The following is a 20729-nucleotide window of genomic DNA, read 5'->3' on the forward strand; positions in this document are numbered from 1 at the left end:
ACCTTTAGTTGACGTAGAAAAAATTGTGTTTTCGAAGTTTAGATCAATGTTTTCAAAAGCACGGAATATGTTCATATCTCCAAAGATATCCTCGAGTCATCACAGAGAGATTATTTGAAGAGAAATATCTATCCATGACCTCATATTATGTCTGTAAAAATTATATTGATTTTCTATGTCTTCCACCAATGCCAACATATATATATATATAGGTAATTTGGGACATTCCCCCGTTACCGTTCATTATCCAAAAATCATGCATCTATTTAATTAGGAACTAATGAATCTATTCATACATGTATGTACTAGTGATCCTTTCAACACATGTGTCTATTCATACATGTATCTACTACTGACCCTTCAACAATGTCATCATTATCTATATCAATAAGATACATCTATCTTTTCAGTAGCAAAATCATAGGAATTTCATAATTAAGCGTGTTTTACTTGAAGAAATTCTTGTGTTGGGTGAATTACTAAAAATCTTTTTCGGATGCATGCCAGTAACGACAAAACATGTTAAAATGACTCGTGCATATAACCATGTCACTGGATATGCAATGGAACGTCGGAGACATCAGCTTTTGAATCCTAATATAGATTCTGGGCATGGATCGTTAGAGAAGTGTTTGCCACGTATATATATTTTTTATCAGCTTAGGCTTTACTAAATTCGAGATCTATGACTTGACAAAATTATTCTTAGAACATAAAATTATAAATTTAATGTTATAAGATATAGTTAAAAACTTTATAAAGTATAGGAAGTAAGGTCAAATTGGTAACTTCACTTTTTTAATTATTTAAAATTCTCTTTTATTTATTTTAAAGTGGTGTGGTTTATATAAATAATTTACAAGAGATTGTGCAGTCCACGCCCACTATTTTATTAATTATTATTCCATCGTGATATAACATTATAAAAGTAGCATGTTATGCACATCGTGGCATGTCATTAGCGATATTAATGGTTAACTAATACAATAATTAATGCAACATTAAAGTTTATTCAAGTGCATCTTAATTACTCGCTAATTTTTAAAAAATAATAATTATACAATTACTAACTAAAATCCGTTGACTTATATCCTACTGTTTTATACAAGTTTGAATATTGAAATAAATGTTTTGTTTAAATATTTACCAAATATAATTTGTCTTGAAACTAAAGTCAAACTATTTTTGTCAAATCAAAAGTCAAAGTAATCATGAACAAAATTTCATATTTTATTTATTTGTTCGCAAACTTTGATATTTTTAATAATTTTTTAAAACTACACTTGCCTTTTATATTTAGTCCCCAATTTTAGTTGTTTTACACAAAATATAATCTTAATCACAATATATATATTATTGAAAAGAATTAAAATTGGAACATAATTCTATTTTTTCTTCTGTTCATCTTCAACTTTCACCAATTGAATCAATGAAGTTTGAAGCTAATTCTTGATGGGTTTATTCAAAATCGCAAGTTTCTTCTTCTTCTTCGTTTTTCTGATTCAATCCCACATCGACATTGTCAAATCCCAAGAGATTGACAAGCTCAATCCAGGCTTCAAAGCTTCTGCATCAGAATTAAACCACACAAATGGAGTTTTTCTGTTGTCCAAAGCCTCCATTTTTGCTCTCGGCTTCTACACCGGTGCCAACGACGGCACATTCTCACTCGGAATTACTCACATTCTCAGTTCCAGAGTGATCTGGACGGCGAACAGAGATTTTCCGGTCAACGACTCTGCTCTGTTCGTGTTTGATGAAACAGGGGATGCTTATTTGGATCAATTTGGCCCGAATTCGGCTCCAATTTGGTCGACTGAGACGGCCCGACACGGCGTTGTTTCAATGCAGCTTTTGGATTCTGGAAATTTGGTTTTGAGAAGCAAAAATGGAAGCTTCGTTTGGCAGAGCTTCCATTTTCCCACCAATACTCTTTTGCCCGGCCAGGTTTTCTGGGAAGGAATGAAGCTTGAAAGTTACTCAAATGACAATAATCTCTCGAGTTTTTTGGAATTTAAACAAGGAGATTTGGTTCTGTCTGCGGGTTATCAGAATCCTCAAGTCTATTGGGCTCTGTCGAATGATGGCCGGAAAATAAAGCGAGCCGCCGCCGGTTCTGGCAGCGGAAACGGCGGAGATGGGTATGTTCTGTTTGCCATTATGGAGTCAAATTCTTGGAATTTCTTCGGCAAGAATGGGGAGTTGTTATGGGGATTCAAATTTTTCTGGCAATCGAATTGGAAAGACAGATGGGTCTCTGTTTTAAACACCGATGGATCGATTGCTTTTCACAATTTGGAGAGCGGAAAATCAGCTCCGCCGGAGCCCATTCGAATTCCGGCTGAAAGTTGCGGCGTTCCGGAGCCTTGTGATCCTCTTTTCATCTGTTACTTCGACAACCGATGCCAGTGTGCTTCCACGATTCTCGACGATAAATTCAACTGTAAATTCCCTTCAATCTCTTGCAATGGCAGATCCAATGCCACCGAGCTTCTGTATTTGGGGAAAAACCTTGATTATTTCGCTCTCCGTTTCTCCATTCCTGCGCTGAACTCCGATTTGAACAATTGCAAAGCAGCCTGCGCCAGTAATTGCTCTTGCAATGTGATGTTCTTCGAACCAAATTCAGGGGATTGCTTCTTCTTCGACGAGATCGGAAGTTTACAGCGATCCGACGAGGGCTCCAATGGGTACATTTCGTATATGAAAATAGAGCTCCCCATCAACAGCAACAATAACGAAACAACGCCTACGCCAACTCCAAACAGAAGAAAGCACATCGTTCTCATGAGTATTCTTATAGCTGCAATGGCTCTGTCTTTCATGGGGTTGCTCTGTTTTTTGTTTTACCGGCGGAAAGTGAAGGAATTGTTAAGCTCCATTGAAGATGCAACAGAGGAAGACAAGTTTCTCGAGGAGGTTTCCAGCGGGCCGATGCGATTCAGCTACCGACAGCTCCGGCGAGCGACAAGGAATTTCTCGACGAAGATCGGGCACGGGGGTTTCGGGTCGGTTTATTTGGGGGAGCTCGGAGATGGGACGAGATTGGCAGTGAAGAAACTGGAGAAAATTGGGCAAGGAGGGAGAGAATTCAGAGCAGAGGTGAGTTTGATCGGCGGGATCCACCATGTGAATCTGGTGAAGCTCAAAGGGTTCTGTTCTGAAAATCTTCACAGGCTTCTGGTTTACGAGTATATGAGCAATGGATCATTGGATAAGTGGATTTTTAATGGGAAAGAAGATGGGTTTTTGGATTGGGAAACAAGATTCAACATTGCATTGGGTAACATCTCGAACTCTAAATTATTTGAATGTTTTGAAGTTCAAATTTTCAGGCTTTGATTTTGTTGATCAAACAGGTACGGCGAGGGCTTTGGCGTATCTTCACCAAGAATGCGAATCAAAGATAATCCATTGCGATATAAAGCCCGAAAACGTCCTCCTCGACGACAATTTCACGCCAAAGCTCTCCGATTTCGGCATGGCGAAACTTGTTAACAGAGAACAGAGCAATATCTTCACTCAGCTTCGAGGAACTAGAGGCTACATGGCGCCGGAGTGGATCACGAACCTCGCCATATCCGATAAGAGCGATGTCTACAGCTATGGCATGGTTCTTCTCGAGATTGTTGCCAACAGGAAGTGCTACGACGCCGATCAGTCTCCGGAGAGCGCGCATTTACCGTCGTATGCGGCGAGGATGGTGGCGGAGAAGAAGGGTAGGTGGGTGTTGGACCCGAGAGTGGCAGCGACGGTGACGGAGGAGGACTGGCGAGTCGAGGCGGTGGTGGAGGTGGCGGTATGGTGCGTTCAGGAGGAGGCGAGTTTCCGGCCGCCAATGAGGAAGGTGGTGCAGATGCTGGAAGGGGTTTGTCCGGTGCCGAGGCCGCCGAGTGCGGCGGAGATGGGGCGGAGTTTTTCCTGGAGTAGTGGTGGAGGAGGGACGGTAATGTCGTTGGGATTAAATGGGTGTTTTAGTGAAGTGAGATTGTCCGATGTTCGATTGTCGGGACCCAGATGACTCATCATCCGAATGTTTTGGAGTGAAAATTTGCAAAACTTAATTGAGAGGCAAATTTTAAAACATTATTACCATTTTTTAATGCATTCTTTTTTATTTAACTCATTGGAATTTGTTCATTAATCCTTAATTCAAATATACATCCAACGGCTCTAGATCGATACTATGTCAATTAGAGAGTTATTGAGATGTTGTATGAAGTTGCTATCCGACAAGATTGATCAATAGTTAACTCTAAAATGAAACTTTTAATAAAGCGAACTCTAAAATGAAACTTTTAATAAAGCGAACTCTAAAATGAAACTTTTAAAGCGACTCTCAATCCGAGAATCGAAGCCATTCGAGACAAGTGACAGCAATTCATACATGTTCATACATTAACTTAACATTTGACTTAATTTTAAAAAATCATTAAGAATATTATATGAAAAGTCGATGTATTCAATATAAAAATAAATGAAATAAACTCATCCACACAAATTGTGATTCCAATTCCAAAAACTTGGAAAATGGCAGCAAGGCAGACAAAAATGGATCCAAAAGAACAGGGGGGAAGAAAAACAGAGTACAAAAGAAGCTAAAACATGTTCATTTCTGTACATAAAAACCACCATCCCATAAACAACACCCAACTCCATTAATGGCAAAACCCAGGAAACCATATATTCTCATGGCTGATAAAGCTTATTCCCACATTTACATTTCCAATGCAACAGATAATAGCTATCATCCTCTTCTCTACGATTCAAATCAGCTTCAAACCCCTTCCTTTCACGGTGCTCCGGCACCACCAGCGACGCCGTACACGGCCGGCAATTCAAGCACTTTCCTATGCATCTTGGCGGCTTCGATCCCAACACCATCTTCTTCCACAAACTCTCGCCGCCCCCCGCTGCCGGAGCTGAGACACACAAAAGTTATAAATTTTTTTTTTAGCTGATGAAAAAACGGCTGAAAGGGTGTTCTTTCTTTACCTGATAATGCAGGAAGAGGAAGCAAGAGGGAGAAGACAGCCGCCACAGCAACGGCGATGACGAGTTTCAGAAGATTGCTTGGGGAAGCCATTGGAGCTGAGTGAGAGAAGCTCTGTGTCTTATGAGAGATAAAGGAAGAGATTTCAATATAAGGAATTGGTGGGCATGGTGGAAAGGATGAGAAAGTGAAAAGCTTCCCCAAAACAGTGGTGGAATAGAAGAACAGCAGATTTTGTTAAAGCTTCCATGGAAAATATTAAACTCATAAAGGCATTGGTGAGTTCAAAACTAGAAGGAATCAAATAAAGTGGGGGCCGTCAATCACAAATAGTTCCTCCATTTTCAGTCTCTGCAAATCAAACAGTAAAATAAAATTAAAAAATATATATATATTCATGGAGAAAAGAAAGCAAAACCATAGATCCTCTGTCTCTGCATCATCACATCAACATTTACAATTGTAGAAGAAGAAGAAGAGAGAGCATATCTGAACACCACATGATTGATGTAGAAACACTGACACCACCTGATTGAGAATCATCAACGGTTCTCGTTCAAAGTCAACGCTCTCTTGTCCTCTCATCACACGGCATCCAACCGTCCTCTGTACTCTGAAAAATGATTGTACATGTACGGTAACCAAATTTTGTCTTTGACAAGACTATAGAGTGGCACGCTTTGTTGGTGCTGTGTATCTTGCTTTACTTGAATCCTAATAGTGATATGGCTGTTGAGATAAACATTTTTCATAGAAGGGAGCAAAATTTTATATATAATGAAACAAATTATGGATAAAATATTGGAAACAATCAACACATTTGTCTCTCTCTACACACAGTCCACCATTTCAACAGAAGGAAGCAACTCAAGTTTCAGACAAGAACTTGATTAAAAAAGAACTACCCCAAGGGAAGAACACAAGACGCCTGAGCAACAAGCTGAACAGTGATCAGTAATAATATGGATTGATACTTTGTTTTTGCAGAATGCTACATTTTGGTATTGGCTCAAGTTGCCAACTTAACAATTAATTGAACCTGTAGATGTTATAGTTCTAGTTCAGCAGTTCAGGGAGCTTCCGGAGTCTAGCTTAACCTTCAAATATCTTACATTCCATCCATGATATTCAATCATACAGCCCCTCTTGCTCCCATATGTCCACGAGAAAATCGACCATTTCCTGTAGATTTCAAGATTGGACCAACCAGGCAAGATTAATCAGAAAACTTGATCAGCCAAGAAGCATATAAGTTGGATATGGTGGACACTTACACCAAGCGGTATAGGCTGTGGGAATGGCTTGTTACTTCCCAACAAACTGTCGTACGTTGCATTCCAACTGCAAAGCCAGAAGGATTTAGGCATGCAGAGACAATGAGTGCTGACAAAGATGCAACAAACAAAGTTCAAGAATAATCAACTCCCGATTCAGAGAAACCAGAGTGTTATAACCAATTTTTCTTTCTGGTATTTTATCATCCAGCAATCCTTCAGTTTGACAAGTATCAACATGTTGAAGTATTGAAATAGAATATCAAGACTTTTTAGAAATGAATGATTTCATTGAAGTAAATGTCAATGCTTGGAACTAGACTAGTTTGGAACTTCTTTATAAAAAAAATTCCTTTTTTCCAAACAAAGAAACTTGCTCGTTTGAGAATGGTGATTTGAATATCAACAATATCATTGACCTTTTACCTTCCATACAATCCTAATTATTAAAAACACTTCTGAAAATAGAAAACAAGAAGAAAAAAAAAAGTCTTGGGAAAAGTTCTCCAAACAAACTCCATAAAAGAAATTCCATAGAAGAATTAACCTTCTAATAGGCCTACTTGACCAAACACATAGTAGGGATGTGAAATCATGGCCACATTAGAAGAAAAGCATCATAGAAACTCGTAACAATGTTTTGGAAAACATACATAAAATGTATAGAATAAAAGATCTTCTAGACGTCGGATAAATGCTTCTAAAAAATGGGCATAATTTAGAAGTTGGCAATGGGAGTATCTAGAAGTAACTAATAAATTGTTTTCAGTATGGACTGGAATAAATGGGTTGCCAATAATCTAATTACAGCACTATAAATAGAACTCAAAACTTTCCAGATGCATTTATGGATATACAAATAATTTTGGTTATAGAAAAGAACAGTGACCAACTTACCTCAATTTGGGTTCTCGAATCAATTGTTCTTTACGGTTGGCCTTTTTTTTCAGCAGCCATTGCTGCCTATTTTGATTCCAGAGAAGAAGACCTACAACTAAAACTGTCAAACCACCACCTAAACAAATGACAATATTGTTGAACATAGAAACTCCTAAGCTGCAACCTTTTCGTATGCAAAGCGATAGAATAATGATATCAGAGTAAGAGTATTAATAGAGTTACATTGAGAATGTTAGTAGTGACATAATAGCAATTACTTGGTACTTTGTTAGGGTGGGATTGATTACAAATAGAGGAATTTATAGTGTGGAGTTAGACATAGTGCTATAGAAATTCATTGTAGGAGAGTGAGCCCCCTCAAAACGCTATTGCTTTTGTTATTTGTTTTTTTTTATATTGTAGTACAGCTACTTTACCGTTTGCTTGTAAATGGATTCTAACAAATTACAACCTATGTATTGGTCGTAGTATTTATTTCTTACATATATATTTGCTGAGTATTTGAGACTACTTGCACGCATTTCGACTAATCTCAAGTGACAACCGTCTGATCCTACTACATTGGTTGTCAAGGAAACTTGTAGAATATTAAATTCTAGGTAGGTGGCCACCATGACTTAAACTTATGCCCTCTGAGCTCCTTATTATTCTCACTGCCGTTATTGACTACTAGACGAGCCCATGATGATTGTTTGGTGTTTGTGTTGCATCAACTCAGACAGGATCAAGACTTGACATTTAAGAAAATGGCATTGGAGCCTTTGCTCTCGACTTTAATGCTATGGCAACAAGTTAATGAAGCAAAGTTGCAAGAAATTGTAGCAGCAATGAGAACTTACCATGATTTACAAATGCAGGAGTGTTAGCTTTGCTAGAATCCTCTTGTAATTGTTCGGTTTTAATTGATGAATCACCACCCCGTGACTGGTTAGCACTGTTGTCCATACCACGCGTGCTTGTGATTTCCAAAGTGTGTTACAAGAAGCCTTGGATCAATATACTTCGGAGGTTGTAACTTTAGAGTTGTATAGTTTTCAACGCAACCAATGCTCTATTACAAACTACAGTTCATCAAGAAACTCATTAGAAAACCAGCCACATCATAGTTCAAAACTATATTGAACAATGAAAAAAAACCAAAAGGAGAAAAAGAGGATGCCATTGTAGCATGACAGGGATATATCTATGATGTTCATTCAATAGCTATTCACATTTTCCCATATGTCCATTACACTTGAGAGAATCCCCCTTAAGCCATTGGATCTTTGGATTTCAATGCTAAGATTATTAAGTCCATTAGAAACAAAACAAATGAATATTAAAGCAGCAGAAATGGTTCAATCATTAAGATGAAATCAGGTAGGTAACCAGTTTAAATCCCTCCTTTCATTTTGCCACAATTTCTTTTAAGAAACCAAACACAGCCAATAACCAATTTCGCGAACAGAACAATGCCACGCCCATTGCATCAATCAAATAACTAATAAATTCAAAATCCAAAACAGCAAAAAATAACTTACCCCAAGTATAGGGCAACGTCTAAAAAGCAAACCCAGAAGGCCAAAACGGATCCAGGAAGCACCAAATCCGATTCGAGGAAGAAAAGATGAGAGAGCCGAGCCGCTTCTGAAATCGAAAATGATTCACGGGTGTAAAGATAAAAGGCAGAAACAAAAGCAAGTTCGAGAAATCCATAGATCAAAATTAAAAATTGAGATAAAAAGAAATTGAAACTTTCGAGGAAAAAGGTGGGTCGACCTTGAATGAACAATATCACGGGTCGCCCCTCTCGTGCTTCCTGAAATCGAAAATGCCTCTTCGAGGATTCACAAGCTCAGCTTGTCCGCTTCCCTTTCTTCTTCTACCTTGCCTCTTCTTCTNTTTTTTTTTTTTTTTTTTTTTTTTTTCAATTAATGGCAAGAAATGGAAGAAGACGGAAATGGCGGTAACATAGAATATTATTACAGTTAAATTACCCTTAAATAATAATAATAAATAAATAAATAAAAAGATTGTTAGAACTACTTACCACTCTTTTATCCAATTATAGAAACTATTTTTAAGTTTATATCAATTTACAAAATTTTATAATTAAACTAAATTTTTAATTTTTAATTACATAGATTAAATAAATTTAACCTATAAAAGGAATAATTTGTTTTGAATCTATTTTTAACTGTGAAATTTAAATCTCCTATGTAGTGTAAAGGTGAAGATAAAGTTATTCCTAGTAAAATTTCGCTTTCTAAATTTAGACCATATAAAATAATATAAGAGTCAATATAAGAAAAAATGTGCAACAAAATCAAATTGAACGTTTTTTAGCGTAGTTGAGAGTTGGTCGAAGGGAAATGCTGCATCTCGAGGGGTGTACGGTTATGTGCTACTTGTAGAATATATGTTGTGTCTAAGTGGCCAAAGAGATAGTTGAGACATACTTTCCCTTGGCTAACACGAGGGTATCTAGGAACTAGTTGTCATTAACTGTCTAGTGAGTTTTGGGCCGAAGTCTGACAATTGGGGCGTATGAATGTCCAATATGAGATGTGCACAATCATTTCCTATCTACACTCCAAGTCTCAAATGTCAAGTCCTACATAAGGCCAGTGAGTCAGTAATTAACTTATGTTGTGTTATTATGGCGATGATATTGAGTTAGTGTCATAATTCATTGTGCAATAAGCTAGATTCTGTTTCCCGAGTAAGTCTTTGAGGATAGTAACGATAAGTGAACGTTGCGCCATAAAACCATACCTAAAAATTAAAAGAGAGACATACCGTAATGTAATGGAAGAGGACGATACATCATCTGAAAAAAGGAGTCATGCAACATAATATCCACTCATCTCATCTGCTCTTATTTGACAAATTTGAGATTTTTTAGGTGAATTTTTAGTTGACTATTGATTAATTAACAGAACCTCCCAATTTGGAGATTGGTGAGTGAGTAGATTAATATAAACATCACTTTAATTCCATCACCAGAAACAGAAACACACAGAAAACAATGAAAAACAAAAACGAAAGAAGAAGAAGAAGAAGAAGAAGAAGAAAAGGCAAAGACTTTGATTAAAATGAACATTGGATCCTCTGCGATCGTTGTTTAAGAATTCCATTGTACAAAGCAAGTTGATTTGCAGGAGTTTGATTTTTGCAGCTCCTTGTTGTTGTTGTTGTTGTTCTTCTTCTTCTTTCCGCCAGAGCCATCTTCTCATCGTGCTCTTTCCTGTACTCCTCTCCGTTTCCTCTTGGCTCCTTCACATCCTCTGCAAATCTCACCTTCTTCCCCTTCTTCTTGTTCTTGTTCTTGTTCTTCTCCCTCTTTTTATCATCTAACCACAAAAACCCACCAAACTTACAGCCCCAAATGTTCAAAACATGCCAAAAAATTCAAATTTACAATAACCCACCAAAGTTTCAGCCCCAAATCTTCGATATGATGTCAAATTCATGGCAACCAATGATTCAATATGATATCAAAGAAGAAAAGCGTTGGAAAGAATATGAATAAAGAAAGTGAAATTACCAGAAGATAAGCAAGAACGTAGAAGGGATTTGGAGGGGGTTGGAGTGATCTTGTGGTGCTTAGAGAAGGCGAGAAACAGAGCAGTGGAGGAGACGACCATGGCAGTGGCAATGACGAGACCTTGAGAGCTCAGAATGGAAGACATGGCCGGCGAAGAAGGAGAGGGAACAAGGGAACAGAAGAAAGAGGAAAATGGAAGCCGAAAGTTGAATTCGTTTGTGGGATTCTTTTGTATCTTGACCAATCGAAGAAAATGGGTGGAGGAGTTGAGTTGGGAAAGCAACTTTAGTTAGCAAGTGGGTGAGCCCGATTGGAGACTTTAATTATATGGATCCCGTTGCTTCGACCGTCTTTTCTTTAGTCTTTGATACCATTTGTAATAATTCAGCTCACTGCGAATAGATATTGTCGATTTTGACTCCTTATATAACCCATAGGTTTAAACATCGTTATAGAAAAAAATATTAGATTTTATTATTATATTATTATCCAATCTAATTCGATAAAAGTGACGTTTTAAATTTTTTTAAAAAATATTATAAACTAATTTGAAAAATAAATAGTATTTTAAGGAAAAAGATATTAAATATTGGTGATGGTGATTGGGCAGTGGCAGCCGGTGAGGCGCTGAGGTAAGCAGTCAACTTTCATTCAAACCCCTCAAGGAAGAGTTCTCAGAGTCCGAGTGGATGAACAGTCAAATCCAGGTGGGACCCACTCTGGACAACGCAACTACGGATTCCAACTCAGTTTTCGACACGTGGATTTCACACTTGTATCATTAGTCTTTTTCTTAACCCAACTCGTATGTACATTTATCTTACTTAAATACGTTATAGTCAAAATTTTAATTCTGTATCGTATATTGTATATACAGAATTTTAAATTTTAAAATCCGATTGAAATAATTTTTTTAAGAAATTAAATAACATAAATCAACCCTTAATCCCTTACAAACAAAGTCCCTGTTTTTATTAGAAAGCAACTTCAATCACATTCATAAACATTAAACCATTTCACAAACACGAGGATTTCTTGCGTTCCCATCACAACAGAGTAGGAAAGGCAGAACTTGAAGAGAAAGAACAGGAAAGCCAGCATTTTCTTTTCTACAACAGTTAGGAAAAGTGGTAACTTTTAAGTAGTGAGGATCGGAGGGAGATAATTAGACTTGTTACCTAGGACTCGCGCCTTAGTATCCGGGAAGAACTCGAACCCAGGAAGCTCGGTAATTTCACCGTCACCGGAGATGCTGATCGGGTAGCGAAGCAGGTGGCCGGGAAGGTCGTGTTCAAAGGTTTCACTTGAGTATAGGTCCCAATATTTATCAGCAAGTTGGTTAACTTTTCTTACACACTCAATGCTTTCTGGAAAGAGGAAGGAGTCATGGAGTAATCCTAAATGTTCAAACCATAATGCCATACGGAAGCCATGGACTTGGCCTCTTGCTGGCTCTCTTGATGACAGATGAAATGGCTGGTAAGCTCCCATGGCTATCTCTGAGTCCCTTGCACCATCCATTGATCTTTGGTTGATGTTGGCTGATCCCACTATTATGTATTCATCATCAACTGTTTTAAACAAAATAACATTAGCTTTCTCAACTAAAATTTACTACCACCTCTGAGATAAGGCTAGTTTTAATTTTACTAAGGTTTAAGGTTAAATGACAAGTTTCATTTTCGGGCAAGAATAGGTCATCATTTTTCGGCAAGAATTCGTCATCTGTTGGGAATAGCTCATGATCGCACATCGGTAGGAGAGAGGAACGAAACATTCTTTATAAGGGTGAGGGAAAGCTCTGGAAGGAAAAGGCGAAAAAGGATAATATCTACGGAAAGAGAATTTCTAGAACTAAGAGAAAGTCAAAACTTACCGATCATCATCTTGGCATGAACATAAATCATGAAGCGCCTGGCTTGTTGGGCTCTAAGGTAACTGGAATTTTCATCAGGGGATTCTGATGGCTCATATTCTCCAGGCTTCTTAACTTCGCGATTGCCTACACAAAAGAAAGTCAGATAGTTTCTAGGATCCTCTTCGATGCCATTAACTCTAAGGGCTAGAGCTATATCTTTATACATCATCTCCATTGTTCTTCTTTGCCAATCTAATATAGCTTGAACTGTTCCCCCCTCTGGGAATCCTTCCGGCCACATCGGGACGACGACGTACACAGTGAATCGCTCTCGAGCTTCAATCTTACTCACAATCTTAAGTGAAAGTTCCTTTGGGATTAGATGCAGGGCATTGATCATCTCCGGCTTCACATCAGTACCTCTCCATTCAAACGAGCTTCCAAGGAAATACTGATTTTCAATGTATATGAAATTCTTTGCTCTTCTAATGGCATTAATGTAAGCATCTTGGATGCTTCTATCAATAATGTTGTCCTTTCCACTTATAAGTCCAGCTTTGGCTGCTTCTTCGGGCGAGTCGGGGAAGCCAAAAGCCGCCCCGCCATCGATGGACCTGAAAACTTGAGCATTCCAACTATCAAAGTCATCAGGGAACATGACAGGTGATGGAGGGATGAAGATGGCATCCAACTCCCTTAATTTCACAAGCAAATCCTTTCCACCTTGCTTCCTCCACCTCTGCTCAAAGTTGTACAAAACATCCCACGCAACCGGTCCTTCAAGGCGGGAATGGATATCGTGCCATGGCTCTCTCGGACCGCCTTTGTTTATGGAAGTACCGGTGAAGTTTGGCTGATGGAAATCATCATGATGAGCTGAATCCAAAGTCCTGAAAAGGGAATGAAATGGAGTATCATATCTACCATCACAAAGATCAATCCCACCAACAAAACTCACAATCCTCCTTCGATTTGGATCTCCATTAGGCAAAGCACTGTCCACAACAACAATCTTTTGATGATGAGTAAACATTGTCCCAACGGCAATATCCTGAATAACATTAGCCCCATCATCAGGATTGCGAGGACACAGAACACAATGCACATCAGTATTAGCAAAGAACTTAGCAGTATCTTCATCATGAGTAGCCATTAGCCCGTCCTCCTTCAGGATAGGCACAGAAGTAGTATCATTCCAAACAAGCAAAAGAACTCTAACTCCTTCATTTGCTTTTTTCTTAAGCAATTCACCAAGCATCATATCTCCACCAGGCTTTGGCCTTCTTTTATCTCTCACCAAAGAAATCTCAGTGTAAACAGACCAACCAGTAATGTAAATCATGTGTTTAGCATTAATAATTGCATCAAAAATATCTTCCCAACATCTATTTGGCTCATAAAACTTGCCACCAGCAAGAGGAATTTTGGGGATAAAGTTGTCAGGAACATGAGCATCTTGGTACAAAGTTACCTTACAACCTTGTCGTTGAGAGAAATAAGTGTAGGGAACTCCAGGAAACTTGGAGCTTTTGATGCCACGACCCCAGTTTTGATCCTTAGTGACATCGAAGTATTGCAATTTGACATGAATTTTGGGGTCTCCACGAATGGGCTTCTTGCGTTCGTCTAAGATAGGAACCCATTGGTCAACTTCTTCACCGCTTATGATCTCTTTGACAGGCAAATATGCTCTGCCGATTAAGGTTGCTCCAATGGGATTGTCGTCTTTGACAGTGAAGATGATGTTGGAAGCCATGTGAGCACAGTAGATGTGGAAAGTTTCGTACCATTTTGGATTTGAATGTTCTTTCTCGAGTCTTCTTGTTCTTCCAACTCTTGCCTTCTCTAAATCAATGGTGGCGTACAGCCTCGTTACTCCTCTGCCAAACCCCACAGCTTCCTCTACGTTTTCAACCAACTGCACACCCAAAAAAAGTTATCAACTTTTAGCTTCCACCGGAATGAAGCTTATCCACCTCAAAAAAAGTTAATTAAGATAAAGTAGAGAGTTACCGATTTCAAGAAATTGCGAGCACCGGAGTGAAGCTTATCCACCTCATAAATGGTGACATGAAGGGTGCCATGAAGCAGAATGTGCGCCATTTCTCAACTGCCACACAAAATTAACGTAATCCTCTTGAATTAGGCCCTATAATCAAATTTATTAACCTCAAAATCAACACCAAAAGTATTTTAATGAAAATTAATAGGGAGGTTATACACTATAATTTTCATTCATGATAATATAGTAGGTGGGTTCATCAATAATTTATTTTTCATCCCACAATTTGATGCTCCAAAATTCTAGTTATGAATTTTAAGCATTTAAAGTTTATTAGGTTAAATTGTTACCACTAATGTTAATAATTTGTTTATTCTCATTAATTTTTATGAAAGTATTTGCGGACGGTTGAATGATGAAAGTCCCATATCAGCTCGTTTAGGAAATAATTATAGGTTTATAATCAAGGAATACCTCTACATTGGTTTGAGGCTTCTTAGAAAGCCAAAAATAAAATCACTAGAATTTATGCTTAAAGTGGACAATATCATATCATTAGAAAGTTTTTTTTAAAACTAATGAAAGTTGGTGCGTTATTATTGAAACTTTAATGTTATAAAGGATATTTTAAAGGTTTTTTAGATCCTAATTATTTTCCAAAAAAGAAAGGTAAAACGTTCTTTGTGGGTTTTGGATGAATAGACCTGGCGGAGCCCACGAGCGAACGCGATAAACAGCAAGTGGTGCCACAACCACACGCACATAAGAAATAGTAATATAAAAATTTCCTACGTACGGACTCACTCTCTCTCGACGGTACTCCAGCCGTCGACGGCCGTCCAACTCTCCGACTACCGAAGGTCGGAGATCCGTCCCCTCCTACGGCCCAAACGGCACTCAGAGTCACCGGATCTGACGGCGACTAACCACCGTAGGAGGCAGAGATCTGTCGCATTCTGCTAATCAGATAGCAGAGCTCCGTCGAGTAGCAAGATCCTCTAAACCGATCCTATTCAGTTATTGATTTGAAGAGAAAACTAAAGAAAATCGGAGAACTAATCACAGCAACACAGATTTAACAGAACAGAAAGCGATTGAAAAGTAAAATAGTCGAACGAACTCATAACACACGCTTTAGTAAGAAACATGAGCAAGAAGAAGAAGAAGTAAATAGAAACAAAGTTGAAGAGCAGCAGAGGCATGGAAATACCTTTCTCGAAGCTTTCCGTACTGTTTCTGCAGATTTTTTCTTCAGCTTCAGCGAAGAAGAAGAAGAAGAAGAAGAAGCAGAGGGGAAACGAAAATGGAAGGAGTTTTATGCATAAATGGAATGATTGCAAGCATGTGAAAAAGGATAAAGTTGAGTAAAATATTATTGATTCACTAAAGTAAAATGTAGTTTATTTATTTATTTTATTTTATTATATATATATATATATATATATATATATATATATATATATATATATATATATATATATATATATATAAAAGAAATCGACATTATTTATGTATTTTTCTTTTATGCTTACATTTATGAATCCGAATTTTATTTTAAATACACTTTTAATTTAATAATTGTTACTTAATTATTCTTTTAATAATATAACATTATTGTATTTATATATATAATTTTTTTTTATAAAGTAGTTGGTTGGAGTGTGGGTTGGACAATATATATATATATTTTTCCTTGTAATATCTTTGGGGAGGGTTAAAGAGGGAATAAAATGATATAAATAATTGATTAGTTTTGAAAAGCATTAATTTCCTTATTGTGAATGATAATGATAATAATAATAATAATGAAATATAAAACATTGGTTAGAATTGCCCAAGTGACAAGGCTCTAGATATGGAGTATGGTCCAAGCAAATTAGAGCCACACAAATTTCCAACTAAATTTTAATTTCCTCTATGACTTAGATGGATGACATTTAATGACGTTTAAAATAATAAATAAATAAAATAAAATAAAATAAATTAACCCAATATTGGTTTGTTCAATTTTTTAAATTTTAAAATTAAAATGATTTTTTAAATCTCTTGAAATATACTTAATAATANCGTTCGTTCAAAACAAGATTGTACGACGGTATTATAGCCATTTTGAATCGGATACTCTTCTAATCTCTTTTTCTTTTTAATGTCATTTTCTTCTTTTTTATTTTTATTTTATTTTTTCCATAAAATATGTCTTCCGGCATGATTGGCTAGCCACCAAAGAACGTGGCAAGCGATAGAGGTTACCGACAATTTTGTGGAGCATCCAACGGTCCAGATGAAAAGGCGGGAAATCAATATGATCTGATCTGGTGTTGTCAATGATAAGGTTAGGGATGGCCCACCGTACGTCATTTTTCAAAGATCCTTTTCTTTCATCAAATCAGTTCCCTCCACGTGTACTTATATACAATTATTTATTCACACGTTGTCACGTTGATTTTTATGATCTACTCCACATGTTGTAAATTGTCCTATCCTAAACCCTAAATTTATAATTGTTGATTAAATAAGAATATTATTAATTTGGTTATTAATTTTGTAATCATTTTAATATTAATCCAAACAATTGTCCTTATATAATGGGCTTGTTTAGGAGGTTGTTGATATCGGAATTTGAGAGAGTTTTGTGTGTCGTATTGTATTTATTGAGTGACATTTTGGTGAGAGTCTTTGTAGTGTGATAGTGAGATATTCACTTGTAACACTTTGATTATTAGTGATTGATTGCTACCGGTGGATGTAGGGGAATTTCTTTTCTTCGAATCACGTAATATTTTGGTGTCTTTTTGTGTAATTCCGTTCATTGTGGTTGTGAGTACATTTGTTCCGCTTTCGGCGCACAATAGTGCGTACAAACATGAATACTTGAACTTTGTACTTTGTACTTAAGGGCCGTAATACTTGTATATAAGGAATATTGCCTTGTGGCCTTCACCTTAAACCAAGTTCGTAATGGATTAAAGCACACTGAAGCTTAGCGGTGGGCTTAAACAAGTGGTAGCGAGAGTTGAAAGGAGAACGACACGACTGCAACATGATCGCAAACAAGGGTAAACGCCTAAAACCAGATGATTTGCAGAAGAATGGAAGTAAGAGAAAGAAAACGTCGAGGTTGAAGGTCTTACTGACAAAGGTTGCTGGCTAGATCTGACGTCGTGTGGGTCAAAACACCAATGCTGCTCTCGAGGGTGCGAATGTCTTGCCTCTCACTGAAAATTCAAGAACAAATGAGAGGATTCAACGTCCTCTAATGCTTGTTGGCTGAGGTTGAGTTGTACTTCTTGTTTGTNAGAAAAAAAAAAAATATATATATATATATATATATTTTTTTTTTTTCTAAATTAATAAAAATATCTTTAAACTTTGTTTTTTTTTGTCTTTAAATTTTAAACTTATAAAAAAAAGTCTTTGTTTTGTTTTTTTGTCGTTAAATTTTAAATTTAAAAAAGGTCCAGAAATAATAAATTTAAAAAAGTCTAAAAATACCATTATTTCAAGAGTAGTAAATTTTTAAAAGTTCAAAGAGTATTTTTGAAATATCATTATAAATACAAAACTATTTTTTAAACAAAATGTTAACTATTTCATCGTAAACTTATACTAAATGTATTTTTAGATTTTTTTTTGTTTAAATTTAAAAATATTATTAAAAAGGTCTAAAAATACCTTTATTTCAGAGTATTAACTAAAGTTTTTCAAAGTTGGAAGAGTATTTTTTAAATATCATTATAAATACAAAATTATTCTTTAAACAAAATGTTAACGGTCACCATAGACTTATAATAAATGTATTTTTTAGATTTTTTTTTGTTTAAATTTTAAAAATATTATTAAAATTTTTAGAAATTTAAAGATATTTTTAGAAAAAATACTAATTTTAGAGCTATTTTTATTAATTTAGCCATATTAAAGCTAATTTTTATTTAGGAAAAACAAAAAGGGGGAAAGGGGAAAAGGAAGAGATCTATTAGAAAAATGTCTCCAACGCTCGGGTGATTCTCGTGGCAGTTGGGAGTTCGCGTGGCTTTATATTTAAGAGCCCTTCAATAATCGCAGTGCAGAGCAGAGCATAGAGGCCATGGAATCCTTCAAGAAAGCAACTATTTCCCTCTATTTCCTCCTGGTCCTCTTCGGCTTCTCAGAATCTTCTCGATCCATCCTTCCCCACCCACAGTCGAAGCCACAGCCTCTTCAATCCTTTAAGATCAACAATACCCAGGTGAGCAATTGCGATTTGTTTTAACCCCAAGTGTTCTTGCGATTGAGACAGCGCCATTTTTTCCCCCAGAAAAATTGGGGGAAAAACCATCATGAATGTGTTAAACCGCTCAAATTAGAATCACCCATTTGTTCGTTTCGTAGAAATTTGCAGTGTGTGGTTTGATTTTCTGTTCTGGTGATGAATAATCGATGTGGGTTTTTGCGCTATTCGCGTAATTTTAGACTTAAGACTCGTGAACCCTTTTCTTGTTGTTGTTGTTTTGTGTTTGTATAGAATGCTAGGAGCTGTTCGTACACGGTGACGATTAAAACAAGCTGTGGATCACCTGTTTATACTCGAGACCAGATCAGTATTGCATTTGGGGATGCTTATGGCAATCAGGTATTTTCTCATTTTGGAATAGAATTTCACTCCCAATGTAAAATCAGTACTGTTCCATATTATCTTTTGTGATTTCTGATGAAACATTGTGTGTATGTGGTTAAGTATGAGCACTAGAAATCTGGGGATTGTCTGATGAACAGTGATCCAATTTCATCTAACTCAACCCCATACTTCTTGAAAACATGTTGACATTAGGCCTGTAGTGTTTGATATTTAGTTTTTGACAATTAAGCATATAAACACTACTTATTCAAAATGAAATCATCATGAAATGTGTCTGTAGTACTCTCAATTATGTTTCTGCTTTTAAAGATTTGTGGTTTGTTGTAGGTAATGGATGGTGCTACTTTCGTAGTTGTTTGTGTTGGATTTGGGGTATTTTGTTGAGTTTAGTCCCTTTTATGGATATAGTTAATGGACTATAAAGGATCAAAATAGCTGTTCCATTAATATTTAGGAAGAACAGAGATGAACACATATTTTGTTATCAAGATTTGTATGCAGGTTTAGAATGTTTCTGGAAAATCAAGCGAACTTTGATCTAAAAACTCAGAAATAGGAAATGACTAAACTAGTACAATGACTAAACTAGTACTTTGATCGTACTATAATTTTTGCTTAAAAGCTCGTTCGACTTTATGTCATTTTTAAATGATGTTGATGTGGTTGACAATGAACGAGAGTAGTACTCTCATTCCTGTAGTATAAGAAAGTTTCGGGGTACGACGTATAGTTTAGTTTTTGGGTTCTTCAACAGTTGGTTTAATTCTTTTTGAGTTATTTTCTTCCTCATTTCCATTGTTCTCAAAATGGCTACTTGTTCATCAAACATTATGTGACTGATTAGGTATACATACCAAGGATTGACGATCCATCTTCAAGGGCATTCGAGCGCTGCTCTACAGACAAATACGAGTTAAACGGACCGTGCACGTATCCGATATGCTATGTATACCTCTACAGGAGAGGATACGACGGATGGGTAGTGGACAAAGTAACCATCTATAGTTACTCTTCGAGAAGATCGGTTACGTACAACTACAGAGCGATGATCCCGAATGATGTATGGTTTGGTTTTAATTTCTGCTCTGGGTATCATCAAGCTGTGGGATCTACTGCAGCAATGTAAAAGGATTGAGTTGAAAATGTGAAGCTCTGAGTGAGAGCTATAAACGATGTGTACCGGAACTGTTTGTTGGAAATGTGTGGGTTAAATAAAGTGATGACATCTTTTGTATTTTGGAAATGAGGTTTCTTTTCTTGTGGGTTTAATTTCCCACCCTCTCTTCAATGGTGTAGCTCTTGCTGGTATTAAATTGAAACTTCTTGTATTTTGTAAGGATCATAAGCTATATAATTTTTTAAGGAATACCATGTCAGAATATCAACCCGAGCATAGTTCAATGTCCAAGATATCTATAGATAAACACGTTTCTTATTGAAGCACTTGTAAGAGGCGCCCATGTAATAGTCTAAGGTTTCCACATTTTTATAACAAATGTTTCATTCACATAAGGAATGCTTCGTTTTTTCTCTCCAACTGATGATGTGAGATCTCACAATC

At 36.7% G+C, this 20729-nt stretch overlaps 6 protein-coding genes across 8 annotated transcripts; 2 read left to right on the plus strand and 4 right to left on the minus strand.

The window, feature by feature from the left end:
• Positions 1–1452: 1452 nt before the first annotated feature.
• On the plus strand, positions 1453–4021 carry LOC111787507 (G-type lectin S-receptor-like serine/threonine-protein kinase SD2-5). The gene is made up of 2 exons (XM_023667490.1): positions 1453–3283; positions 3360–4021. Exons 1-2 carry the CDS (start codon positions 1453–1455, stop codon positions 4019–4021), a joined length of 2493 nt encoding a protein of 830 aa, XP_023523258.1.
• Positions 4022–4478: 457 nt separating this feature from the next.
• LOC111789350 (EPIDERMAL PATTERNING FACTOR-like protein 8) lies at positions 4479–5650 on the minus strand. The gene is made up of 2 exons (XM_023670093.1): positions 4996–5650; positions 4479–4922 (listed from the first exon to the last, which is right to left on the minus strand). Exons 1-2 carry the CDS (start codon positions 5084–5086, stop codon positions 4690–4692), a joined length of 324 nt encoding a protein of 107 aa, XP_023525861.1. The 5' UTR covers positions 5087–5650; the 3' UTR covers positions 4479–4689.
• Positions 5651–5907: 257 nt separating this feature from the next.
• Positions 5908–9074, minus strand: LOC111789349. Of its 2 annotated transcripts, none has more exons than XM_023670092.1 (6): positions 8926–9074; positions 8688–8793; positions 8007–8228; positions 7165–7255; positions 6268–6334; positions 5908–6175 (listed from the first exon to the last, which is right to left on the minus strand). In XM_023670092.1, the coding sequence occupies exons 3-6, from the start codon at positions 8110–8112 to the stop codon at positions 6122–6124; spliced, it is 318 nt and encodes a 105-aa protein (XP_023525860.1). In that variant the 5' UTR covers positions 8113–8228; positions 8688–8793; positions 8926–9074; the 3' UTR covers positions 5908–6121. The 2 variants fall into 2 exon arrangements, with proteins under 2 accessions (XP_023525860.1, XP_023525858.1); XM_023670090.1 differs by having other exon boundaries at positions 6268–6376.
• Positions 9075–10081: 1007 nt separating this feature from the next.
• On the minus strand, positions 10082–10975 carry LOC111789004. The gene is made up of 2 exons (XM_023669615.1): positions 10694–10975; positions 10082–10499 (listed from the first exon to the last, which is right to left on the minus strand). Exons 1-2 carry the CDS (start codon positions 10836–10838, stop codon positions 10237–10239), a joined length of 408 nt encoding a protein of 135 aa, XP_023525383.1. The 5' UTR covers positions 10839–10975; the 3' UTR covers positions 10082–10236.
• A 668-nt stretch (positions 10976–11643) lies between these two features.
• LOC111788025 (phospholipase D alpha 1-like) lies at positions 11644–15891 on the minus strand. 2 transcript variants are annotated; one of them, XM_023668159.1, is made up of 4 exons: positions 15764–15891; positions 14565–14661; positions 12570–14469; positions 11644–12264 (listed from the first exon to the last, which is right to left on the minus strand). In XM_023668159.1, the coding sequence occupies exons 2-4, from the start codon at positions 14652–14654 to the stop codon at positions 11831–11833; spliced, it is 2424 nt and encodes an 807-aa protein (XP_023523927.1). In that variant the 5' UTR covers positions 14655–14661; positions 15764–15891; the 3' UTR covers positions 11644–11830. The 2 variants fall into 2 exon arrangements, with proteins under 2 accessions (XP_023523927.1, XP_023523928.1); XM_023668160.1 differs by having other exon boundaries at positions 14565–14700; positions 15764–15890.
• Positions 15892–18501: 2610 nt separating this feature from the next.
• On the plus strand, positions 18502–20504 carry LOC111789406 (embryo-specific protein ATS3B-like). Its single transcript, XM_023670170.1, has 3 exons — positions 18502–18778; positions 19055–19162; positions 20013–20504. The coding sequence occupies exons 1-3, from the start codon at positions 18638–18640 to the stop codon at positions 20292–20294; spliced, it is 531 nt and encodes a 176-aa protein (XP_023525938.1). The 5' UTR covers positions 18502–18637; the 3' UTR covers positions 20295–20504.
• The last annotated feature ends 225 nt before the right edge of the window (positions 20505–20729 follow it).

This window comes from Cucurbita pepo, chromosome LG02 (assembly GCF_002806865.2).
Source record: "Cucurbita pepo subsp. pepo cultivar mu-cu-16 chromosome LG02, ASM280686v2, whole genome shotgun sequence".
NCBI lineage: Eukaryota > Viridiplantae > Streptophyta > Magnoliopsida > Cucurbitales > Cucurbitaceae > Cucurbita > Cucurbita pepo.

Bases quoted from the DNA above. Each gene is read 5' to 3' on its own strand.
- LOC111787507 (XM_023667490.1), top strand. From the start codon at position 1,453: ATGGGTTTATTCAAAATCGCAAGTTTCTTCTTCTTCTTCGTTTTTCTG. The intron at 3,284-3,359 runs GTAACATCTCGA...TTGATCAAACAG, and splicing joins AAGATTCAACATTGCATTGG to GTACGGCGAGGGCTTTGGCG.
- LOC111789350 (XM_023670093.1), bottom strand. From the start codon at position 5,086: ATGGCTTCCCCAAGCAATCTTCTGAAACTCGTCATCGCCGTTGCTGTG. The intron at 4,923-4,995 runs GTAAAGAAAGAA...TGTGTGTCTCAG, and splicing joins TCCTCTTCCTGCATTATCAG to CTCCGGCAGCGGGGGGCGGC.
- LOC111789349 (XM_023670090.1), bottom strand. From the start codon at position 8,112: ATGGACAACAGTGCTAACCAGTCACGGGGTGGTGATTCATCAATTAAA. The intron at 7,256-8,006 runs GTAAGTTCTCAT...TTTTAGTTGTAG, and splicing joins TCCTGCATTTGTAAATCATG to GTCTTCTTCTCTGGAATCAA. The intron at 6,176-6,267 runs GTAAGTGTCCAC...TGAAATCTACAG, and splicing joins CACAGCCTATACCGCTTGGT to GAAATGGTCGATTTTCTCGT.
- LOC111789004 (XM_023669615.1), bottom strand. From the start codon at position 10,838: ATGTCTTCCATTCTGAGCTCTCAAGGTCTCGTCATTGCCACTGCCATG. The intron at 10,500-10,693 runs GTAATTTCACTT...TTTTGTGGTTAG, and splicing joins ACGTTCTTGCTTATCTTCTG to ATGATAAAAAGAGGGAGAAG.
- LOC111788025 (XM_023668159.1), bottom strand. From the start codon at position 14,654: ATGGCGCACATTCTGCTTCATGGCACCCTTCATGTCACCATTTATGAG. The intron at 14,470-14,564 runs GTAACTCTCTAC...TTGGGTGTGCAG, and splicing joins CTCGCAATTTCTTGAAATCG to TTGGTTGAAAACGTAGAGGA. The intron at 12,265-12,569 runs GTAAGTTTTGAC...TGTTTAAAACAG, and splicing joins TCATGCCAAGATGATGATCG to TTGATGATGAATACATAATA.
- LOC111789406 (XM_023670170.1), top strand. From the start codon at position 18,638: ATGGAATCCTTCAAGAAAGCAACTATTTCCCTCTATTTCCTCCTGGTC. The intron at 18,779-19,054 runs GTGAGCAATTGC...GTGTTTGTATAG, and splicing joins TTAAGATCAACAATACCCAG to AATGCTAGGAGCTGTTCGTA. The intron at 19,163-20,012 runs GTATTTTCTCAT...GTGACTGATTAG, and splicing joins GGGATGCTTATGGCAATCAG to GTATACATACCAAGGATTGA.